Source organism: Salvelinus fontinalis, chromosome 42 (assembly GCF_029448725.1).
Source record: "Salvelinus fontinalis isolate EN_2023a chromosome 42, ASM2944872v1, whole genome shotgun sequence".
NCBI classification, from domain to species: Eukaryota; Metazoa; Chordata; class Actinopteri; order Salmoniformes; family Salmonidae; genus Salvelinus; species Salvelinus fontinalis.
The window spans coordinates 22,170,650-22,195,909 of NC_074706.1; the positions used below are offsets into that span (position 1 = coordinate 22,170,650).

A 25,260-nucleotide genomic window follows, 5' to 3' on the forward strand; every position below is an offset into this window, starting at 1 on the left:
GTTTAGATCAAAATATATACAAGTATTTGTAACCGATGTGAAATGGCTAGCTAGTTAGCGGTGGTGCCCGCTAATAGCCTTTCAAACGGTGACGTCACTCGCTTTGAGACCTTGAAGTAGTGGTTCCCCTTGTGATGGGTAACGATGCTTCGTGGGTGACTGTTGTTGATGTGTGCGGAGGGTCCCTGGTTCTCGCCCGGGTCGGGCGTGGGGACGGTTTAAGGTTAAACTGTTACATTGATGCTGTTGACCCGGATCCCTGGTTGCTGCGGAAAAGGAGGAGGTTGAAAGGGGGGTGAATGTAACCGATGTGAAATGGCTAGCTAGTTAGCGGTGGTGTGCGCTAATAGCTTTTCAAATGGTGACGTCACTCGCTTTGAGACCTTGAAGTAGTGGTTCCCCTTGCTCTGCAAGGGCCGCGGCCTTTGTGGAGCGATGGGTAACGATGCTTCGTGGGTGACTGTTGTTGATGTGTGCAGAGGGTCCCTGGTTCGCGCGAGGGGACGGACTAAAGTTAAACTGTTACATATACATGAAGGTGTCTGTAATATAATAAACTTGGCAAAAGCAAATGTAGACATTAATAAACGCATATCAAAACTTCCTACATATTTTTCTTAAACGGTGGGGGAGTGCCAAGATGGAGGCACGGGTCTTCAAAACAGTGCCCATTAGTCATCTAGTGTATAACTCATTGCGTCATCATGTGATTCCAATCCCGGAAAAACAACAGGAAAAGTTTGTGTCGCAACTTGCTCTGTCAAAACATTTAATTTTCCATTCTTTTTAAAACAATTATTGTACGAATGCGTTGGACTATATGATATAACAATGAAGTCTGCATTGTTACACGTTTTAGTGCCCTTTTGTGTTTGTGTCGTTTTGGCGAACACTGGTCTATTCAACAGCGTTTTAGTCGACATAAGCTATGATCACTACGCCGAGAAGACAGTTGACTACCTACCATGTTACCTGGCAATGCCATTCAACTCCTTGGTCAATTTGGGATACATTTTCATGGGCATTTACTGGCTACTTCAACGGACGAAGGGTAAAAGAGACACGAGGGCAGATTACGTCAAAGACATGTTCGCACTCATGGCCATTGCCTACGCACCTGTGCAGTGGGTGCGCCTCGCGACTCTCCTTCGTGCGCCCGCTGTTTTGGACCAGTGGTTCACGCTTCCCATCTTCGCGTGGGTGCTGGTGTGGTGCGATTTTATCGAGCACGGTTGGCGGCCAAGGTACGCGTTAACGGTCGAGTTGTGCTCCATTCTCAGCTATGGCCTTTCGCTGGTGCACGACCAAGGGTTCGAGGTGGCCCTCGGATGTCATGTGGCCTTCGCGGTCATCAAAGGTGTAGGGGTAAACCGTAACCATGGGGACTGCCATTCCCGGAGATACCTGGGTCTTGCGGTACTGTCCTGCAGTGGTTTCGTGTTGCTGAAACTGTTGGATCACACCCTGGCCCGATACCGACCGTTCCAACATCTCACTGGACACTTCTGGTCCAAAGTGTGTGACGTTCTGCAGTTCCACTACAGTTTCTGCTTTCTCACGCGCTTCACAAGCATAGCACCAAAACGGACTGAATAGGTCTGTCCATGGATGATCAATGGCAATAGGTCTGAGTCTGTCTGCAATTAATGTGTGTTAAGTCATTCAATTGTCTTCGTGGACTTAAGGGAGCAGAAATTGTGTAGAAGAAACGTAACCCACTTCAGGGACGAAATGACAAAACTGTGTCGTCATTCACTGAAGTTATATTCTAGATAGTAGGCCAATCACACCTAATTCAGATTTGTAAAAAAGATGTAGTTACATGTAGGCTGGTTTGATAAAATGCAGAGGGGAAAATGCAGCAAGAACTGAGTCAGCCAATGATTTAAGACTGATGAAGATATATTTGTTTTTTCTTTGTACATCTCGTTTGTTAACATCTAATCTCATAAGAAATCAACATCAGTGCAACATATATTTCCAACAAATGTGTAAATATGTCAAAACAATCATTGTCATAATATCACAAATTGGAGGAATTATAACTGTTTTATGAGAAATCTTTTAGCCACCAACTTTACATAATTTATTTTGTGGTCAATCTTTACAATTCCAACTTTGTCATGCTTGTCAGCACAGGCTCAGAGAATAATAACTTCCTACTGGTCCAGAACAGAGCAAGTCCCGCCTCCCGGAAGTCCTGGTTGGCACAGTAGATGATGGGGTTCAACCCGCAGTCTAGGTAGGACATCACTGATGACAGAGTTCTCAGCCAATCAGGTGCAGGGGATAGGTCCAGTTTTCCAAGAAGAATCAGCTGTGGGGAAGTGAGGAGTAAAAAATAACCATTGGCTTCAGGGAGGAGAATGGCAAAATGAATCTGAAGAGAGTGTGTGTGTGTGTGTGTGTGTGTGTGTGTGTGTGTGTGTGTGTGTGTGTGTGTGTGTGTGTGTAGATGTTTGTGTGTGTGTGTCACCTCAGACACAGCGAAGGGAGTGTAGCAGAACAGGTACAAGGCCACAATCAGAGGAGTGACAGAGGAGAGGTCATCTGGGTCACTATGAAGGAGAGAGAGAAAGAGCCGTTACTAAGGAAGGTACTAATCTGGTTGCCTTCATCTCCTTTCTATCATCTGCACTGATCTATAATTTTCGAGTATATGTGAATGGAACCTCCATTTCTAGCTTGAAAAAGATGCTTTGGTAAAGCAAGAATGGTGTGCATCAGGAAATTGATGTGCAGTTATTTCACATCAATGCAGATGATGTAAACGAGACGAGGGGGAGGTGACCATTTCAGACTATTACGATGCTCACAAATCACAACACATACCTGTCGCAGTACCTCCCGCAGCAAGCAGCGGTGAAGAGAGAGCAGAAGAGGATGAGGAGGAAGGGGAGGAATATGCAGATGGAGAAAGCACAGAGGATATAGACCAGCATGTCAGAGTAACTGCTCTCCCAGAACACTGCACACAGCATCTCTGCAGGGTCGTACCTGAGAGTTGGAGAGAGACAGAGAGTTCAGAGGCAGGGACGGACCGGACCAAATTCGGCTCGGACATTTCTAACAGACCTGCCTATTTCTTTCCTTGAGGGCCTGACACCAGCCCATTTTTTCCTTGGGCCCCCATTATTGGCCAAATAATTATAATTCTGTGCAAAACCCCTATTTTAGATTGGCTAACTGGGCTAAAGATAGACCAGGGTACATTGATGGAAGAGAAGATAAATTAACAATGACCTAGTCTGCCTCACTGTATGTCTAGTATGACCCAAATAACTACAAGACCCTCACCACAACCTTCCCTCACCTGATCCAGTTGTAGACCACAGGGATGCTCCCAAACACCACCCCTGTCAACCAGGAAGCCAGGCAAGCCAGAGCCACAACAACAGAGGCGCCTCTTCCTGTGGAGGCCACGCCCTTGGCTCGCTGTACGCAGAGAATCGCTGTGGAGAGGGGAGGAATTCGTTTTGTTTAAAGTAGTGCACTACATAGGCAATAGAGTGCCATTTGGGACACACAATAGATGTAAGTGGATTGAGGATTGTTGAATTGGATGTAAAATATGCATGTATGAGGAGTGGGTGTTTAGACGTGAATAATGAGAATGAAAAGTGTGTATGTAGAGAAGTTGGTTAGCGCATTAAGTGGTCATCAAAGTCAGTCCCGTAACACTGTTGTTTCTCCAAGTGAAATGCAGATTCAAAACGCCTACAACCTAGGCCCAGGAGATTCTCACCTATGCTTCCAATAGAGGAAGTGATGAAGGCGAATTTGAGCAAGCTGACGACCTCGCACCATGGTGACCTCTGACCCTTAGTCAACATAGCCAATAGGGAGCCAGAGATGATGAGCAGGGAGGAGCCAAGGTCGGAGAGGGTCAGACTGATGAAGGGGACCCAGTATCTACAGGGAAACTGATCCCTACACTGAGAAAGAGACGGAGAGAGAGATTATTCTATTTCAAGCTTTTTTATATATATATATGGGCTCTGCTCATTGGCATTGCTCGGTGCCTCTTCATCAGCAGATAGAGCTTGTTTGTACTGTGACATTTTGTAAAAAAGTGGCACCATCAGGCAGGCATATGTAAACTATAACGCACTCACAGAAGTAAGCTACAGTCAGAACACTGGGTTACAAAGGGGATATACGAGTCCTTGGTTAGATCTCCTAACAGTAGGTCAGGGAGAAAAGTGTGTGACACTCAGAGTTAATAACAGTTACCTACCATGATTTTTACCAGTAGTACCAGACAGTTCCCAATGACCCCCAGCACCATCTCCACGCTCAGAACTGTCACCAGCACTGACCTCTCAACCCTTGTCCAGGACTGCTCCAACACTACCGATGTGCTGCTGTTGGCCCAATCGTTCACTGAGCGATGGAGAAGAGAAAGAACAGTGATTATAAGTTATAAAGATATAAATGAATGCAGTCAATTACTGTTGGTTAGTCAAATTATACAATCTTGAAAGCCTCACAATGTGTAGAAAATCATTGCTATTATAGAATAATTCATGTAATTGTAATACAGTACCGTACTTACTTTTAAGACGGCTGGTTAGAGTCCACAACCATGAGGAGATAGAGGGAATTGTGGATGGGAGAGTGATGATTACACAAAGTGAGACCATCATCAAAAACAATCTCCAATTAAAACTATCCTGCTTCATTAGCCACTGGCAAATCCCTTATCAAGCATTGTGTGTGTGTGTGTGTGTGTGTGTGTGTGTGTGTGTGTGTGTGTGTGTGTGTGTGTGTGTGTGTGTGTGTGTGTGTGTGTGTGTGTGTGTGTGTGTGTGTGTGTGTGTGTGTGTGTGTGTGTGTGCGTAAAATATCACTACTAAATACTGAATGAAGTACAATCAATTCAAAACAACAACAGTACATTTAAGAATTTCACGTAGCACTGTATTTTAGGATAGAAAATCATATTTTCAAACTTTTGACCTTACCACCTGCGCCACATCAAACATGGCAACTTTTTGACGTCCAACGCGAGATCTCTGTCATAACGTTCTTTGACTTCCTGCCCACGCAAATTGCACTTCTCAAATCGTCCGCTGTTCTGGTTTAGAAGGCCAAATAGCGACAGGTCGGTGAGTTTGAGGTTATTTTATCAACTACATACTTATTTGCAATGGTTTTAACGATTTTTTACAACACTTAATATCTTTGTTTAAATTTCTACTGCCTTTTGGTACTTGTATGACCGCTCATTTTACAGCTAAAGCTACATAACGTCAGTCATTGGAAAAGTCCTTGAGGATTTTATGGCTAACCGGTTGTTGCTAGCCGGCTCGCTAATGCTTGTTAGTACCTATCTAACAACATGCATTTGTCATAGCGTAAAGCGTTTTGGTAGTATTACATTTTGCTACAATATATCATGTCACGCAGTAAAAAATAGCGTTGAACGGGGCCTGTGTCATCTGGGTAACGTTAGACGGTTGGCTTTTGTTTTCTGGGAAAACAGTTGGCTTGCTGGAACACTCATGTCCTCAACTAGCAAGCTAACGTACTAACTAACCTATGCTGTTAACAGATATTAATTTTAGTGTAGTAGCTTCTTCTCTCTTGTATCGCATGCTGTCGTCACAAGGACCAGCAGAGATCTGACATAAGGGTCATAATGATCATCACACATAAATGATTTTAGGAACAAGCACACATACTAACCTCTTAGCTATGGAACTTAGTTAGCTATCTGCCTATGGTTTGTTTGTTGACAAACAGACAAGTTATTGGATGATAACACAAGGCACATCTTTACATTATGTCATGACAAACAAAGTAAGACCGATACAGGTTTTCTGAATGAGTGCAATGTGTTATCTGGCAACAGATTTCAATAGGTCAGTGACCTTTAAAAAAAAAAACATTGGCCAATTTATATGCACATACCCTGTATTGCACTTGCGTGTCACATGATTAATAATTACATGTCTCTGTTTTTCTTTCCCTACCTCTTCCTATGTTGTTGGCGTGTTCCAGACATGTCTGCGGCGTTGCGTGTACTATATTCCGTGTCCCGGCCAGGTAAGACCTCACCTGAGGGAGGGAGGGATGGATGGATATTGATGGTGTGGTGCACTGCTTTAGTGATAGAGAAGTCACTCTGGTCATCAACAGTTCAAGAGGAAATTTAGGCTATACTCAGTTATTTGGGGTAAACAGTGGATACAGATACCCAAAACACATCTCAACTATCTATGAAGATACTGATTGTAGGTCGCTCTGGATAAGAGTGTCTGATAAATGCTCTTAATGTAATAATTTAAGACGAGTCAATGCTGTTACCTGTCAGTGAAGTCTACTTGCTAATTGTTGACCTCTTGTGGTGAAAACACTTCCCTTGTAGCTCCATTTCATCCTCTGCCTTTTAGGTCATAATTTGACTCTTTTCCCCTCCGCCCCACAGGCGCCTTTGCGGCTGGACACAATCTGGTGCGTCTAATCAGTCTGTCGGCCCAGAGAGAGGGATTCAGTAAGTACTGTATCTTACCCCGGCTCTCAAGGTGCGTTCGTTTTGCATCATCGGGTGTGCGGCATTTGCGCATTCCATTCGTCCTAAAGGGAAATCCCCACCCATCCGGGGCACCTGGGAATTCAAAACGAGCACACCCAGTGCCTCTCATATACACCTGACCACTGTGATCCCCACACAGCTGCCCTTTGTTTTCCTTTGATTAGTATGAATGTTCAGACACGCACTCAACATTCATCTCACTGTCTTTCTCTCTACCTCCCTCTCTTTCTCCCTCCCTCTTGCCTTCTCTCTTCCTCTCTCTGTAGAGTATGTGAATGCTCAGGATCTGCCCACAGACATGAAGTCCATAACAGACCGAGCCGCTCAGACTCTGCTGTGGACGGAGCTCTTCAGAGGTCAGTTTCACTCCTGACTCTTCGTGACACCAACCCCCATGTCTGAAACGGTGCTGTATTCCCTATATAGTCCACTACTTTTGACCAGGGCCCGTAGGGTGTCATTTCAGACACAGCCACTGAATAACCTGGTCCCAGGTTTTTTTGTTGCTATTTTGCAAACTCCTATGACAAATTTCATAGGAGTTGACAAGAGGGCACCAAAAGATCAGGGACCAGCCTTGCAATGACTGTGATAAAGGCTACATACTGACAAATTAGTCTGAAATCTGTATGGTGCCATTTTGGATGCAGCCAGTGCAGTGTATAACATCACTTCCTGCTTCTTGCTCCCCCAGGATTGGGCATGACCATGAGCTACCTGTTCAGAGAGCCGGCCACCATAAACTACCCTTTTGAGAAGGGGCCCCTGTCGCCCCGTTTCCGCGGTGAGCACGCCCTGCGCAGGTACCCCTCTGGAGAGGAGCGCTGCATCGCCTGCAAGCTGTGTGAAGCCATCTGCCCTGCCCAGGTACATAGAAACACACCTGTGGCCTGTTGCAACGGTTGGGCGTAAAAACGTGGTCTTAAATGCTAGGTCAGGCGTAGCTATGTCAGACTTTGTGATCAGAATTCACACATGTTTGCACCAATTCAAAATAAGACTTGTCGTAGCTTAGTCCAGTGTAAGCAATGTGCGTTCATGAGATTTAATGCTTCATAATTATGGTTGCTAGGCTGTGCCCGTGACTAGGCTGTTGCCATCGTGGCAGTTCTAAAATTTGCAAGGCATGTCACTTCCACAGAGAGAACAATCCATCCCTTTGCATAGCCCACCACTATGCATTAACATTTTCTTAACCACAACTAGATGGACCCATAAAGAGTTACTGTGGGAATTAATTATGTCTTTTTTTACTTTTATTTAAATCGGGAGCCCATTGAGACAAGAGTCTCATTTTCAATAGTGCCCTGAGGACAACAAATTCAACACAAACATTCCCCCCAAAAGTGTGTGTATATACACACCTATGTATTCAAGGGTTTTTCTTTATTTGTGCTATTTTCTACATTGTAGAGTAATAGTGAAGACATCAAAACTATGAAATAACATGGATTATTTTATTTTTTACATTTAACAGGCAAGTCAGTTAAGAACAAATTCTTATTTCAAATGCAGAACAACAGGTTTTTACCTTGTCAGCTCGGGGATTCGATCCAACAACCTTTCGGTTACTGGCCCAATGCTCCAACCACTAGGCTACCTGCCAGAATCATGTAGTAACCAAAAAATTATGACTAGAAAATCTAAATATATATTTTAGGTTCTTCAAAGTATCCTTGATGACAGCTTTGCACACTCTTGGCATTCTCTCAACCAGCTTCACCTGGAATGCTTTTCCAACAGTCTGGAAGGAGTTTCCACATATACTGAGTACTTGTTGGCTGCTTTTCCTTCACTCTATGGTCCAACTCTTCCCAAACCATCTTAATTGGGTTGAGGTTGGGTGATTGTGGAGGCCAGGTAATCTGATGGAGCACTCTATCACTCTCCTTCTTGGTCAAATAGACCTTACACACCCTGGAAGTGTTGGGTCATTGTCCTTTTGGAAAAACAAATGATAGTCCCACTAAACGCAAACCAGACGGGATGGCGTATCGCTGCAGAATGCTGTGGTAGCTATGCTGGTTAAGTGTGCATTGAATTCTAAATAAATTTCAGACAGTATCACCAGCAAAGCACCATCACACCACCTCCTTCATGCTTCACAGTGGGTACCACTTATGTGGTCATCATCGGTTCACCTATTCCGCATCTCACAAAGACATTGCGGTTGGAACCAAAAATCTCAAATTTGAATTCAGACCAAAGTACAGATTTCCACCAATCTAATGTCCATTGCCCTTGTTTCTTGGTCCAAGCAAGTCTCTTCTTATTATTGGTGTTCTTTAGTAGTGGTTTCTTTGCAGAAATTCGGCTATGAAGGCGCTCCTCTGAACAGTTGATGTTGAGATGTGTCTGTTACTTGAACTCTGTGAAGCATTTTATTTGGGCTGGTAACTCTAATGAACGTATCCTCTGCAGCAGAGGTAACTGGGTCCTCATGAGAGCCAATTTCATCATAGCGCTTGATGGTTTTTGTGACTGCACTTGAAGAAACTTTCAAAGTTACTCAACTTTTCTGTATTGACTGACTTTCAGGTCTTAAATGAATGATGGACTGTCATTTCTCTTTACTTACTTAAGCTGTTCTTGCCATATAATGGACTTAGCCCTATTTGGTAAAAGACCATCTATCTTATCACAACACAAGTAATTGGCTCAAACGCATTAAGAAGGAAATAAATTCCACTAATTAACTTAACAAGGCACACCTGTTAATTGAAATGCATTCCAGGTGACTACCTCATGAAGCTGGTTGAGAGAATGCCAAGTGTGCAACGGTTGGCTATTTTGGTTACTACATGAATTCATATGTGTTATTTCATAGTTTTGATGTCTTCACTGTTGTACAATGTAGAAAATAGTAAAAATACCGAAACCCTTGAATGAGTAGGTGTGTCTAAGCTTTTGACTGGTAGTGTGTGTGTGGTTACAATAAAAATTCAACACCACCATTTTTTTATTTATTATTTCTATCAAAACAAATGCAATTCTCATTTAACAAATTCAACATTAGACTCCTAAACTGCCCTAGCGACACCAGGGAATCAAGATGCAGGGAGTTGTGCAGGTTATTCCAAAAAGTTGGGGGCATTATAACTGAAAGCAGATTTACCTATTTCGGTGGAGAGACCCGAGGAACCTCGAGTGAGCGGGTTTGGTATCTCATGTTTTGATACTTCAACAACAGAGTTAAGTAAGTCAGATGCTTGTGTAGTAGAACTTTGTAAAAAAAAAAAAAAAAAAAAAACGGACGGTACTTGAATGAGGACCAGCCAACCTTTTTGATACAGGGTGCATGCGTATTAAATCCAAATGCGCATATATTTATAGGTGGGAAACCTATCTTTAGTCCAGATGACTCTCTTTTTTTACCACTGATCGACCATTTTGATAGCATGTTATGTAGTCTATAACAAGTTGATGATTTTTCTGTTTACTCACCTAGTAGCTTACTCCAGACCAAAAGCCTGTGACTTGTCCGATGTGATTTGGTTTCACCGAATCTCCTTCTGTATATTTGGTTAATTGGTCTCTGGCTGGGAAAATAAGTGGAGGTGCCAGCTCATTTATTCGTTTGCTCATCTATTGCTGATCAGAAACATTTTAGCATGCTATAATGTTGCCCAAATCTACAATATTATTTTGCTAATGACTCGTGCATAGGTAACTCCAACAGTCAGTGGAGGCTGTGAAATACGAACGCAAGATTCACCTGCTTTTTAAAATGGATGACTATTCTTTCTATCGGTATCAAGAAGACAGTCTGAATTGAACACCCTACGCCGCCTGCTCCCTGCTAGACCGCTCATAGAAGGCTTGCTCCCAGGTGGTGCAGCGGGTATCATTTTTTTGGTCCGGCGTTGAGCGCATTTTACGTCGGACATAGAGTTACGGCCCAACTGATACAACCGGCCCCTGTAGTGTTAACACTCCTGAACTATTCGCATCTGCATATCCCTAACCCTCCCAGGGTATCAAAACACCTGCACTTTGCAACGGAAATACCTCCATGGCTGCGTCCAAAATTGGTACACGTACATAGACCCCTGCATAGTTCACCCTATAGGCCCTGGTCAAAAGAAGTGCACTGTTTATCGTTTCCTATGTCTGCTATACCACAACACCTTCAGGCTCACTGCCCTAAACATGATTTACCCCCCCCCCCCATTACATAGGCCATCACCATCGAGGCAGAGCCCCGATCGGACGGCAGCAGGAGGACGACGCGCTACGACATCGACATGACCAAGTGTATTTACTGTGGCTTTTGCCAGGAGGCCTGTCCTGTTGACGCTATCGTGGAGGTGAGCTGGACCTTCTACCTCTCTACTGTGGTCGGTGTCCCAAATGGCACCCTATTCCCTACTTAGTGCGTTACATTTGACCAAAAGGAAATTGCCATTTGGCACAAAACCCCTCTACTATAGCTTCCTCTGTAGATGTCTGGCCGTTATGATCCCTGTGACTGAGGTTGGCGTAAAGGACCTGTAAAACTATTCGGTTTGTCTCCCCTCTTTCACATCTCTCTCCCTCAGGGCCCCAACTTTGAGTTTTCCACAGAGACTCATGAGGAGCTGCTCTACAACAAAGAGAAACTGCTCAACAACGGAGACAAGTGGGAGGCTGAGATCGCTGCCAACATACAAGCTGATTATCTCTATCGATAGACGGGCTGGTGCGCAGATACACACACACCCACACACCAACCGACTGACTGACCGACCGTACTCTGTTGATAACCATGAAACGCACACAGATGCGGTATGACAGACTGGCACACACATTGTATAGCTATCCGTCAGCCTCTTTGACACAGACACACGTCCATCCATACTGTACAGTTGATCCAGATCAATGGTTCACACCCAGATATGTTTCCAGAGATCCAGACAGCACCGTTTATCTATATTGCATATATCTATACTACATAAATATTGAATGTGACTTGGATGAATGGGACAAATAAACAGCAGGAACCCACAGCTCTCCAGAACGAGGTCTGTGTGGACCACTGTATTAATAAGCTCAGTTCACCCACAGAGAGAAGCACCCTCAGTCTCCTGTACCGGCAGCCCGCCCACAGATGCCTATCCTGGGGCACATTCAATAGGGATACGTTGTGGAAATTTGCAGAAAGAAATGACATGAATAGAGTTGACATGATTTTTTATTCTACTTGTCAGAGAGGCATGTTTGTTCTACGTACCATATTTCTATCTGAACGTTCCACAATGCTGTGCCCTACTGAACGCACCCCTGATGTCTTTCCTCAACAGTACTGTTTATCTGATTCGAGGTAAGATATTGCCCCTACCCTAACCTGAACCATTAGGGGGAAAGAGAACAATCTCATGTGCTAGTGGTTAGGGACAACTACCTACTTTGTGTTCCAAATGGCATCTTATCTCCTATATAGTGCACTACTTTTGACCAGAGCCCATAAGATTCTGGTCAAAAGTAATGCACTATTTAAGGAAGAGTGTGCCATTTGGGACGCATTCCTACTCTGTTTTAAGGGCAGAATGTTATCATTTTGTCAGAAAGCGTTATACAACCAGTTTGTACATGATAGACTCAGGCTCGATTATAATATCCTCAAACTAGTAGATATATTAGCCTGCTGCCAACACGAAGTTAAATGGGGGTTTGTTGTCATGAGAATTGTACAAAGGTTAAATACTTGTGGACGTCAAATTATGTAAAATAAAATACAAAATTCAAATGGCCTGCGGTGTCTTCTTTTAAAGGCCCAGTGCGGTAAGACAATTTATTATCCTGTATTTTATATATTTCCACACTGAGGTTGGAATAGTAATGTGAAATTGTGGCTAATTCCCTTTAAGTATAAGAGCTGTTAGTGAGATTGAGTTTTGGCCTGCCAGGTAACATCACCAGGTGTTAAATTAGATATATATATATATATATATATAATATGCCAGTTAGCAGATGTTTTCAACCAAAGCAACTTACAGGCATGCATGCATACATTTTATGTATGAGAGACTCCAGAAATCGAACCCACTACCCTGATGGTGCAAGCACCAGGCTCTACCAACTGAGCCATACAGGAGCAGTTACTGTAAGCTTCTTACATTACCACAAAAATACTTTTAAAGAGCTGAAGCAAGCCCCACAACTTCACTTGTCAAGTTACCATCTTGTTTTGTCTCGTTCTTGATACCGTTTTTTTGACTGATTTCATGTCAATGTTAATATGACATTAGCTAGCTAGCTAACCTCCAAACGAGCTTCAATGCCATACAACACTCCTTCCGTGGCCTCCAACTGCTCTTAAATGCTAGTTAAACTAAATGCATGCTCTTCAACCGATTGCTGCCAGCCCGCCTAGCATCACTACTCTGGATGGTTCTGACTTAGAATATGTGGACAACTACAAATACCTAGGTGTCTGGTTAGACTGTAAACTCTCCTTCCAGACATTAAGCATCTCCAATCCAAAATTAAATCTAGAACTGACTTCCTATTTCAATGTCATTTACAAAATAGCCTCCAACACTCTCCTCAGCAAATTGGATGTAGTCTATCACAGTGCCATCCGTTTTGTCACCAAAGCCTCATATACCACCCACCACTGCGACCTGTATGCTCTCTTTGGCTGGCCCTCACTACATATTCGTCTCCAAACCCACTGGTTCCAGGTCATCTATAAGTATTTTCTAGGTAAAGCCCCACCTCATCTCAGCTCACTGGTCACCATAGCAACACCCACCCGTAGCACGCACTCCAGCAGGTATATCTCACTGGTCATCCCCAAAGCCAACACCTCCTTTGGCCACCTTTCCTTCCAGTTCTCTGCTGCCAATGACTGGAATGAATTGCAAAGCTAGAGACATATCTCCCTCACTAACTTTAAGCATCAGCTGTCAGAGCAGCTTACCGATCACTGTATCTGTAAATAGCACACCCAACTACCTCATCCCCATACTGTTATTTATTTTTTTGTGCTTTTTCACCCCAGTATCTCTACTTGACTGTACCTTTGTTTATCCCATGTGTAATGCTCTGTTGTTTTTGTCGCACGGCTTTGCTTTATCTTGGCCAGTTCGCAGTTGTAAATGAGAGCTTGTTCTAAACTGGCCTACCTGGTTAAATAAAAAATGCTTTTTTTCTGAAAATAATTATATATTTGAGAGATAAGTGCTCATTGAATACAGTGTACCAAACATTAGGAACACCTTCCTTAAAAGTTTGACCCCCCTTTGCCCTCAGAACAGCCTCAATTCATTGGGCATGGACTCTACAAGGTGCCAAAAGCTTTCCACAGAGATGTTGGCTGATGTTGACTCCAATAATTACCAAAATTGTGTCAAATTGGCTGGATGTCCTTCGGGTCGTGGACCATTCTACATACACACAGGAAACTGAGTGTGAAAACCCAGCAGCGTCGCAGTTCTTGATGCACTTAAACCAGTGTACCTGGCACCTACTACCATACCCTGTTCAAAGACACTTAAATATTTTCTATTGCACATTCACCCTCTGAATAGCACACATACACAATCCATGTTACAAGGCTTAAAAAATTCTTATTTAACCTGCCTCCTTCCTTTCATCTACACTGATTGAAGTGGATTTAACAGGTGTCATCAATAAGGGATAATAGCTTTCACCTGGGTAGTCTGTAATCCAAAGAGGTGTTCCGGATGTTTTGTTTTGTACACTCACTCGGTGTAGTTTACATGTTGTCATCAATCTAAGCCAACCCCGTCTTGTTTGCCCCATAGTTGTGCACCTGTCACTTTTGTTGCTAAACAACCAACCCGTCTATTGGAGAAGCAGTTCCTATATTCATATTGTACTGTCTTTGATAAAACATCTCAACAACCTTCTCTCGCAACCATGTCAGAGACCACGTGATACAGGCAACAAAAAAACGTCACATACATTAGCCAAATTCATCGAAGGTGCTTGAAGGCCCATAGCACCTTTAGCTAGCTATTCCATCCGACACCGTGGGGGTAAGTGTGGACGTAAGAGTTTAGAAAATATGATCCATTTACTCTGCCATGTCAAAACACAGACATCAATTAAAATATCTGAATACAGGATTAGAGTTGTTGTATTGTGTTGACACATGCCTCGTCCTAAACAAAGTTTAACTATCTAATGTTAGCTAGCTAACGTTTGATAGTTTGTTAGCATAGTCAGAAGACATTGGTTCCCAGTGGCGCGAGCTAGAGATACCTAGCATATCAACTTGCAACACTTTTGTTTTGGTACATTTTCGTAAAAATAAATGATTAGGTACTGGACCATGTGTAACGCGAAGCCTCATGAAAAAGTGCTGTAATTCGCTAAATATGGGGGTTGACTGGACTTCCAATTGCATTACATATGTGCTGAAACTATAGCACGTTATAACTGCAGCAATACGGTGTGTACAGTTGGACCACTTCCATTAGGCAGATTTCCATTGGCCCAGGTTCATTCGACAAACGCAATGTTCCAAATAAAGTAATTGCAACATGTAATGAAAACAGTAGATATAATGGATATTTTCTAAATATCGACAACATTTGTATTCGTATGACGTGTGTATTTTTCTTTAATCTACATTTCTGAATTGGGGGGGGGTCAAGGTGTTATAAACATTGACTGATTTACTTATGAACTGTAACTCAGTAAAATCGTTAACATTTTTACATGTTGCGTTTATATTTTTGTAAAGTATATTTTCTATGCAAACTATAATTGTTGACAAAAAGACACGATGACGTCTTTCTGCACGTGAGTTTGGCTAGCCAACGTCGCCATGACATCGCCTAAAAGCGTCATCTGGGATTTCTATTGGAAAAGCAGTTTCTGACTGTCTTGGATACTAGGCTTCGTCATTGTTTTTCAACCTGGACACTGGTGTAGACGTAACATAGTAAATGTACATTTGTCTCCTTCCCTTTGGTAGAATATGTTACATTTCGTAAGGGAAGGAAATTAATTTGTGGATGTCCGTCATCCATTTCGCATTATATGTTACGAATTACAACTCGTATTTGTAATTTGCAATACGTATATGTTACGAATTACAATGTATTGTGGCTAACTTTATCTAGGTGGCTAATGTTAGTGAGATGGCTAATATTAGTTAGGGGTTTATGGTTAGGGTTGAGTTAGGTTTAGGGGAAGGTTTATAGCTAACAGCCTAAGTAGTTGCAAAGTGTTTCCTAAAATGCTAAATTTGTCCACAATGAGATTTGAACGCTCAACTTTTGGGTTGCTAGACGTTTGCGTTATGCACCTACCCATCCACACCGACCAACCAACCTCCTTTCGTGTTTGCCTCAAGTAACTTTGTCTTATTAACCATGCCAAACGTAACATATCACACTGATTTGACTCTCCAGGATTTATTTTTACTGTGTTACGCCTAGTCTGAGACCAGGCTGGTTTTTCAGCGTCTCTCCACCATGTCCAAAACAAAACGCATTCATATTGCTTTCCTAGTGCGAAGACAGTCATGTCAACCAAGCATCAATAACTAAATAATATGGGATTTACTCAAGTAGTTAACACTAATAGGACATGGTGTCTGTAGTCACTTTTGGCAGGTATTGTTGTGAAGCCACATCACACCAGCAGCACCCCTTGTGGCACCAGCAGCACCCCTTGTGACCCTATGGTCTCTAGTCAAAAGTAGTGCACTATAAAGTGAAACGGGTGCCGTTTGGGACAAACACTGCCCATTATTAACTTGTTCTTCTCCTCTTGTTATTTCAGCATACAATCACCAACACAGAGAACATACTGCTATGGCAGAACCAGATGTACAATTTAAGGTGAGTCTTTGACTGTGTCTAATGGCACCCTACTCCCTATATAGTGCACAACTTTTGACCATGGCCCATAGGGCTCTGGTCAAAGTAGTGTACTAGACCTACAGTTGCAAGAAAAAAGTATGTGAACCCTTTGGAATTACCTGGATTTCTACATAAATTGGTAAACATTTTTATCTAATCTTCCTCTGTCACAACAATAGACAAACACAGTGTGCTTAAACTAATAACACACAAGTTATTGTATTTTTCTTGTCTATATTGAATACATAATTTAAACATTCACAGTGTAGGTTGGGAAAAGTATGTGAACCCCTAGGTCAATGACTTCTCCAAAAGATAATTGGAGTCAGCTTAACTGTAGTCCAATCAATGAGACATTGCCTGATGTGAACTAGGCCTCGAACAAAAGAGATCTCAGAAGACCTAAGATTAAGAATTGATGACTTGGATAAAACTGGAAAGGGTTACAAAAGTATCTCTAAAAGCCTTGATATTCATCAGTTCACGGTAGGACAAATTGTCTATAAATGGAGAAAGTTCAGCACTGTTGCTACTCTCCCTAGGAGTGGCCATCCTGCAAAGATGACTGCAAGAGAACAGCGCAGAATGCTCAATGAGGTTAAGACGAATCCTAGAGTGTCAGCTAAAGACTTACAGAAATCTCTGGAACATGCTAACATCTGTGTTGATGAGTCTACGATACTTAAAACACTACACAAGAATGGTTTTCATGGGAGGACACCACGGAAGAAGCCACTGCTGTCCAAAAAAAACATTGCTGCAAGTCTGAAGTTTGCGAAAGAGCACCTGGATGTTCGACAGCGCTACTGGCAAAATATTCTGTGGACAGATGAAACTAAAGTTGAGTTGTTTGGAAGGAAGGAGCACACAACACTATGTCTGGAGAAAAAAAGGCACTGCACACCAACATCAAAACCTCATCCCAACTGTAAAATATGGTGGAGGGAGCATCATGGTTTGGGGCTGCTTTGCTGCCTCAGGGCCTGGACAGCTTGCTATCATCGATGGAAAAAGGAATTCCCATGTTTATCAAGACATTTTGTAGGAGAATGTAAGGCTCTGTCTGCCAATTGAAACGCAATAGAAGTTGGGTGATGCAACAGGACAACGACCCAAAACACAGAAATAAATCAACAGAAGAAAATACGCCTTCTGGAGTGGCCCAGTCATAGTCCTGACCTCAACCCGATTGAGATGCTGTGGCATGACCTCGAGTGGTTCACACCAGACATCCCAAGAATATTGCTGTACTGAAACAGTTTTGTAAAGAGGAATGGTCAAAAATTCCTCCTGACCTTTGTGCAGGTCTGATACGCAACTACAGAAAACGTTTGGTTGAGGTTATTGCTGCCAAAGGATGGTCAACCAGTTATTAAATCCAAGGGTTCACATACTTTTCCCACCCTGCACGATGAATGTTTACACGGTGTGTTCAATAAAGACATGAAAACGTATAATTGTTTGTGTTATTAGTTAAGCAGAAATGTGTTTGTCTATTCTTGTGACTTAGATGAGATCAGATCAAATTGTATGACCAATTTATTCAGAAATCCAGGTCATTCCAAAGGGTTCACATACTTTTTCTTGCCACTGTATATAGGTGTCATTTGGGATACACACTTTGGGTTGGAATTGTTCCTTCGTCTAGCACTAACCAGTACTACATTGGTGTTTAGTTGCTATTCCTTTTGACCAATGTGTTCTTTTAACTACCGTCCGTGTTTCAGCTAGTGTTGTGCGGAGATGGAGGCACAGGAAAAACCACCTTCGTGAAGAGGCATTTAACGGGGGAGTTTGAAAAGAAATACGTTGGTGAGTTTCTTAGTCCAGACAGTCCTCTGTCCCCCTTCTCTCTCTCAGCTTTACATACCTCTTTTTTTTCATCTTCGTCTTCTGCTCCTTCTGCTTCCACCATACCTTCAATCAATAATCAGACTTAATTCTCTCCTGAGGGAAATTTAGTTAGCAGGCGAACTTTATAATTGTAGACAAAAAAAGACACAATAACATGTTTCTGCGCATGAGTTTAGCTAGCCAACGTGGAAAAGCAGTTTTTGACTGTCTTGGATACGATTCTTCATCATTGTTTTTCTAACCTGGACTCTGGGGTAGACGTAACATAGTAAATGCACATTTGTCTCTTTCCCTTTGGTAGGCTATGTTACGTTTCATAAGGGAAGGAAATTTATTTGTGGATGTCCGTCATCCATTTCGTATGATATGTTACGAATTAAATTCGTATATGTAATTTGCAATACGTATATGTTACGAGTTACAATTTATTGTGGCTAACTTTAGCTAGGTGGGTAGCGTGATTAAAATAAAATAAATGCAATCCATACAAGAGTTTAAACTGTTCTAGATCCCTGAACCATGGCTGACCTGCCCTTCGCTCCCCCTCCTCTTCCCCCTGTAGCGACTCTGGGAGTAGAGGTGCACCCCTTGGTCTTCCACACCACTCGAGGGACCATCAAGTACAACGTCTGGGACACAGCCGGACAGGAGAAGTTTGGGGGGCTCAGAGATGGCTACTACATACAGGGTACGTAACATTTGTGTGGGTCACATGTCTGTGTATTGTATTGTAGTACATACAGAGTAGGTCACATCCTGTCCTCAGATCTCTACACAATCTTACCCTCTAGTGCAAAATGACTCCGATGGGTACGGGCACCAAACACTTAACAATTATCTGATACACTCGATCACTCTTCTCTCCCCTATCTCTCTCCAGCCCAGTGTGCGATCATCATGTTCGACGTCACATCTCGCGTCACCTACAAGAACGTGCCCAACTGGCACCGCGACCTGGTGCGCGTCTGCGAGAACATACCCATAGTCCTGTGCGGAAACAAGGTGGACATCAAGGACAGGAAGGTCAAAGCCAAGAGCATCGTGTTCCACCGCAAGAAGAACCTTCAGGTAACTGCGGCAACGCCAGCCCGACGCACATGTTAAGATAGGTGTGTTAGTTGACAGGTAAAAAAAACACTGTCTCTACAAGTATATACAGTTGAAGTCGGAAGTTTACATACACTTAGGTAGGAGTCATTAAAACTCGTTTTTCAACCAAAAATTTCTTGTTCACAAACTATAGTTTTGGCAAGTCGGTTAGGACATCTACTTTGTGCATGACACAAGTAATTTTTTCCAACAATTGTTTACAGACAGATTATTTCACTGTATCAGAATTCCAGTGCATCAGAAGTTTACATACACTAAGTTGACTGTGCCTTTAAACAGTGTGGAAAATTCCAGAAAATTATGTCATGGCTTTAGAAGCTTCTGATAGGCTAATTGACATAATTTGAGTCAATTGGAGGTTTACCTGTGGATGTATTTCAAGGCCTACCTTCAAACTCAGTGCCTCTTTGCATGACGTCATGGGAAAATCAAAATAAATCAGCCAAGACCTCAGGAAAAAAATTGTAGACCTCCACAAATCTGGTTCATCCTTGGGAGCAATTTCCAAACGCCTGAAGGTAGCACGTTCATCTGTACAAACAATTGTACGCAAGTATAAACACCACGCAGCCATCATACTGCTCAGGAAGGAGACGCGTTCTGTCTCCTAGAGATTAACGTACTTTGGTACGAAAAGTGCAAATGAATCCCAAAACAACAGCAAAGGACCTTGTGAAGATGCTGGAGGAAACAGGTACAAAAGTATCTATATCCACAGTAAAAACGAGGCCTATATCGACATAACCTGAAAGGCTGCTCAGCAAAGAAGAAGCCACTGCTCCAAAACCGCCATTAAAAAAGCCAGACTACAGTTTGCAACTGCACATGGGAACAAAGACCGTACTTTTTGGAGAAATGTCCTCGGGTCTGATGAAACAAAAGCAGAACTGTTTGGCCATAATGACCATCGTTATGTTTGGAGGAAAAAGGGGGAGGTTTGCAAGCCGACGAACACCATCCCAACCGTGAAGCACAGGGGTGGCAGCATCATGTTGTGGGGGTGCTTTGCTGCAGAAGGGAGTGGTGCACTTAACAAAATAGATGGGATCATGAGGCAGGAAAATTGTGGATATATTAAAGCAACATCTCAAGGCATCAGTCAGGAAGTTAAAGCTTGGTTGCAAATGGGTCTTCCAAATGGACAATGACCCCAAGCATACTTCCAAAGTTGTGGCAAAATGGCTTAAGGACAAAAGTCAAGGTATTGGAGTGGCCATCACAAAGCCCTGACGTCAATCCCATAGAAAATGTGTGGACAGAACTGAAAAAAAACGTGTGCAAGCAAGGAGGCCTACAAACCTGACTCAGTTACACCAGCTCTGTCAGGAGGAATGGGTCAGAATTCACCCAACTTATTGTGGAAGGCTACCCAAAATGTTTGACCCAAGTTAAACCATTTTAAAGGCAATGCTCTTGCTGCGGGCGATTCCCTGATCCACCTCTACGCAGACGACACCATTCTGTATACTTCCGGCCCTTCCTTGGACACTGTGCTATCTAACCTCCAAACGTGCTTCAATGCCATACAACACTCCTTCCGTGGCCTCCAACTGCTCTTAAACGCTAGTAAAACCAAATGCATGCTTTTCAACCGTTCGCTGCCTGCACCCGCACGCCCGACTAGCATCACCACCCTGGACGGTTCCGACCTAGAATATGTGGACATCTATAAGTACCTTGGTGTCTGGCTAGACTGCAAACTCTCCTTCCAGACTCATATCAAACATCTCCAATCCAAAATCAAATCTAGAATCGGCTTTCCGCAACAAAGCCTCCTTCACTCACGCCGCCAAACTTACCCTAGTAAAACTGACTATCCTACCGATCCTCGACTTCGGCGATGTCATCTACAAAATAGCTTCCAATACTCTACTCAGCAAACTGGATGCAGTTTATCACAGTGCCATCCGTTTTGTTACTAAAGCACCTTATACGACCCACCACTGCGACCTGTATGCCCTAGTCGGCTGGCCCTCGCTACATGTTCGTCGTCAGACCCACTGGCTCCAGGTCATCTACAAGGCTATGCTAGGTAAAGTGCCGCCTTATCTCAGTTCACTGGTCACGATGGCTACACCCACCCGTAGCACGCGCTCCAGCAGGTGTATCTCACTGATCATCCCTAAAGCCAAAACCTCATTTGGACGCCTTTCCTTCCAGTTCTCTGCTGCCTGCGACTGGAACGAATTGCAAAAATCTCTGAAGTTGGAGACTTTTATCTCCCTCAACAACTTTAAAAATCTGCTATCCGAGCAGCTAACCGATCGCTGCAGCTGTACATAGCCCATCGGTATATAGCCCACCCAATTTACCTACCTCACCCCCATACTGCTTTTATTTATTTACTTTTCTGCTCTTTTGCACACCAGTATCTCTACTTGCACATGATCATCTGCTGATTTATCACTCCAGTGTTAATCTGCTAAATTGTAATTATTTGATTTATTGCTTACCTCCTCATGCCTTTTGCACACATTGTATATAGATTCTCTTTTTTTCTACCATGTTATTGACTTATTTATTGTTTACTCCATGTGTAACTCTGTGTTGAAGTCTGTTCACACTGCTATGCTTTATCTTGGCCAGGTCGCAGTTGCAAATGAGAACTTGTTCTCAACTAGCCTACCTGGTTAAATAAAGGTGAAATAAATAAAAAATAAAATAAAAATGCTACCAAATACTAATTGAGTGTATGTAAACTTCTGACCCACTGGGAATGTGATGTAAGAAATAAAAGCTGAAATAAATCATTCTCTATCCTATTATTCTGACATTTCACATTCTTAAAATAAAGTGGTGTCGTGTCTTTGACAATGCCAGATTAATTGCTATGACATGCTATTCTATAAAATAATTTCTCCGTAATTAATATTACCTGATTGAACTAATCATGTAAATATGAATTAACTAGAGAGGGACACCACGAAATAATATTTATAGAGCTGTTATCTTTCGAATAAACTCTTAAAGATTTAGTAATATTTTACTAAATAGCAGTCACATTAATCGCCATTTTATTCAGTCTCATCTGAAAGTTGTAAGTCCTTGATTATCTGCAAGAATCCTGGCTAACAAGTTGAATCAGCAATGCAAAATTGGGTTTAATTATTTATTTACTAAATACCTAACTAATCACACAGAAACACACATACACAATTAAATCATAACTTGATCACAAATTACGTCATACAGAAAAACGTCCCTAGCGGGCGGAATAGATATGAAAGCTCGTTACACAAAGGAAAGGGCTGAGTCCTAGTGAAAGAGCGGGAGGCTTGAACATAGGCGAGCTGTACTATTGTAAATACAGTATCTTATGCATTCTAAATTACCGCCCATTTGAAGATGAAAATGCAATACATATTTACTCTGAGCTGCGCTTCAGTAGGTTGGTGGTAGATGGCCCGTGTCGCCAACCCGAGTCCTCTGTCCTTTGAAGAATGTCTCTGGTGGTCACGGGATACGTTGTGTGTATTAGACGGGATACTTGGACTGTCCTTCCGAACCTGCGTTTAGCTGTTGCTAACTCAAGGGCTAGGAGATATCACTTCTGTAGTGAATACGAGTTCCAAGTTCATACCATTCACAATCAAAGTCCATGCTGATGTTGGCTTCATCTATAGTGATTATCTGAACCATTCTGACACTGGATCGTCATCCTCGCGTACCCGGAACAGAAAGTTATTTTCTGGGAAAATGGCTTTTATAGTGGAGGGAGAGGGGTGTGTCTGAAAGGTTTATAACCCATGCCTCTTCACAGGGGCGGACCACTGTGAGCAGAGGAAAACTTATGAAAGCACAGATCTCTCATTTGGAAGCTAAAATTACATTTAATCTCTTCACAAATAATGTCATATTCAAACATTTGAATTAAACAACAATTCCATGTGAATCCGATATCTCTGACATTTAGACTTTCCACAGTAGAGTTTGTCATTCAATCCTTGATGAGAATGTGTCAGAGGGCAACCGACCTGACACAATATACCTTAAGTACCACCGCATATGTTCAGTTGGTCGGATCACCAGAATATAGTTCTTTTCCCCCAACTTCTGATGTTATCAGAACCCCTATGTTAACCCATGGGTTTCCTTATGTCACATCAGTTATAGTAGGGAGAGAGAAAAAGGGGGAAAGAGGTATTTATGACTGTCATAAACCTACCCCCAACCCAAAGTCATGACAGTGGTAATCCTAACTGACCTAAGACAGGGCATTTTTACTAGGATTAAATGTCAGGAATTGTGAAACTGAGTTTAAATGTATTTGGCTAAGATGTATGTAAACTTCCGACTTCAACTGTATGCCTCAGCTGGAGTGCTGTGTCTGCAGTGTTTCTCCCTTCCTTGGTTCCTTTTTTTAGGTGGGAGAGCTAAAATAGATTTGATTAGATAGTTTGGACACCATCTCATTCAAGGGTGTTTCTTTATTTTTACTATGATCTACATTGGAGAATAATAGGTCAGACATCACAACTATGAAATAACACATGGAATCATGTAGTAACCCCAAAAAATATTTGATTTGAGATTCTTCAAAATAGACACTCTTTGTCTTGATGACAACTTTGCACACTCTTGGCATTCTCTCAACCAGCTTCATGAGGTAGCCACCTGGAATGCATTTCAATTAACAGGTGTGCCTTGTTAAAAGTTAATTTGTGGAATTATTTTTTCTTAATGCGTTTGAGCCGATCACTTGTGTTGTGACAAGCTAGGTGTGGTATGTGGAAGATAGCCCTATTTGGTAAAATACCAAGTCCATATTATGGAAAGAACAGCTCAAATAAGCAAAGCGAATCACAATCACCCGACCTCAACCCAATTGAGATGGTTTGGTATGAGTTGGACTGCAGAGTGAAGGAAAAGCAGCCAACAAGTACTCAGCATATGTGGGAACTCCTTCAAGACTGTTGGAAAAGCCTTCCAGGTGACTACCTCATGAAGCTGGTTGAGAGAATGCCAAGTGTGTGCAAAGCTGTCATCAAGGAAAAGGGTGGCTATGTTGAAGAACCTCAAATATTTGGGGGGGGTTACTACATGATTCCATATGTGTTATTTCATAGTTTTGATGTCTTCACTACTCTAAATTGTAGAACAATTAAATAAAAACCCATGAATGAGTAGGTGTTTATAAACCTTTGACTGGTTGGGTGTGTGTGTGTGAAGTAGAGAGCGAGAGAGAGCCTGGATAGAGAAGACCATACCTAATTGACTGACTCCACCTCCCCATCAGTACTACGACATCTCAGCCAAGAGTAACTACAACTTTGAGAAGCCCTTCCTGTGGCTGGCTAGGAAGCTGGTAGGAGACCCCAACCTAGAGTTTGTGGAGATGCCAGCCCTCGCCCCCCCGGAGGTTGTCATGGACGCCTCCCTGGCCGCACAGTACGAGAACGACCTTAAAGTGCGTACACGCATGCAGAACACACACACATGCAGAAGTCGCACACGCTATACACCGTACACACACACAGGCTACAGTGTTTGAAGTGTTATTTATTTTAATAGTTTTTATTTACATCAGGAACTTGCATACAAGTATTTAGTTTTACAGGTGATTTACAGGTGATTTAAAATATTGAATACACAATTTTTCCTTACGCCTCCAGGTTGCTGCAGAAACTGGGCTTCCAGATGAAGACGACGACCTTTAACCTGTGACCTCGCTGGCCTCCAGTGTTCTGGGAGCGTGCCCTATTGCTGACCTTAACCCTTGACCTTTAATTGTAAAAGCCTTCCCCAATGTTTTGTTTTTGTGTTTCAAACTGAAAATGTATGTCTGGTAGCGTGAAGATTTCCGAAGTTTAGACTGCTCAAAGTAGGCATTACTCACACACGCATACAAATGAAAGACTTTGTATGCTCGCTGTACTATACTGACTAAGGGTGATATGAAATCACACTAAATTAAAAATATATATTTAAATACAGACTAGC

General features: G+C 42.6%; 4 protein-coding genes across 7 annotated transcripts; 3 read left to right on the top strand and 1 right to left on the bottom strand.

Moving 5' to 3' along the window:
* Positions 1-696: 696 nt before the first annotated feature.
* Positions 697-2,060, top strand: tmem187 (transmembrane protein 187). The gene has a single exon (XM_055909261.1). It carries the CDS (start codon positions 832-834, stop codon positions 1,594-1,596), a length of 765 nt encoding a protein of 254 aa, XP_055765236.1. The 5' UTR covers positions 697-831; the 3' UTR covers positions 1,597-2,060.
* On the bottom strand, positions 1,885-4,459 carry si:dkey-9i23.8 (beta-1 adrenergic receptor). The gene is made up of 6 exons (XM_055909260.1): positions 4,238-4,459; positions 3,746-3,935; positions 3,314-3,452; positions 2,833-2,997; positions 2,477-2,558; positions 1,885-2,317 (listed from the first exon to the last, which is right to left on the bottom strand). Exons 1-6 carry the CDS (start codon positions 4,286-4,288, stop codon positions 2,105-2,107), a joined length of 840 nt encoding a protein of 279 aa, XP_055765235.1. The 5' UTR covers positions 4,289-4,459; the 3' UTR covers positions 1,885-2,104.
* Positions 4,460-5,040: 581 nt separating this feature from the next.
* On the top strand, positions 5,041-12,263 carry ndufs8a (NADH:ubiquinone oxidoreductase core subunit S8a). 3 transcript variants are annotated; one of them, XM_055909208.1, is made up of 7 exons: positions 5,041-5,104; positions 6,004-6,048; positions 6,431-6,496; positions 6,805-6,894; positions 7,233-7,405; positions 10,717-10,845; positions 11,077-12,263. In XM_055909208.1, exons 2-7 carry the CDS (start codon positions 6,006-6,008, stop codon positions 11,206-11,208), a joined length of 633 nt encoding a protein of 210 aa, XP_055765183.1. In that variant the 5' UTR covers positions 5,041-5,104; positions 6,004-6,005; the 3' UTR covers positions 11,209-12,263. The 3 variants fall into 3 exon arrangements, with proteins under 3 accessions (XP_055765183.1, XP_055765182.1, XP_055765184.1); XM_055909207.1 differs by having other exon boundaries at positions 5,043-5,108; XM_055909209.1 differs by having other exon boundaries at positions 5,069-5,119.
* Positions 12,264-14,313: 2,050 nt separating this feature from the next.
* On the top strand, positions 14,314-25,253 carry LOC129841325 (GTP-binding nuclear protein Ran-like). Of its 2 annotated transcripts, none has more exons than XM_055909548.1 (7): positions 14,314-14,532; positions 16,277-16,335; positions 18,084-18,168; positions 18,773-18,898; positions 19,091-19,278; positions 24,557-24,727; positions 24,933-25,253. In XM_055909548.1, the coding sequence occupies exons 2-7, from the start codon at positions 16,309-16,311 to the stop codon at positions 24,975-24,977; spliced, it is 642 nt and encodes a 213-aa protein (XP_055765523.1). In that variant the 5' UTR covers positions 14,314-14,532; positions 16,277-16,308; the 3' UTR covers positions 24,978-25,253. The 2 variants fall into 2 exon arrangements, with proteins under 2 accessions (XP_055765523.1, XP_055765522.1); XM_055909547.1 differs by having other exon boundaries at positions 14,315-14,520.
* The last annotated feature ends 7 nt before the right edge of the window (positions 25,254-25,260 follow it).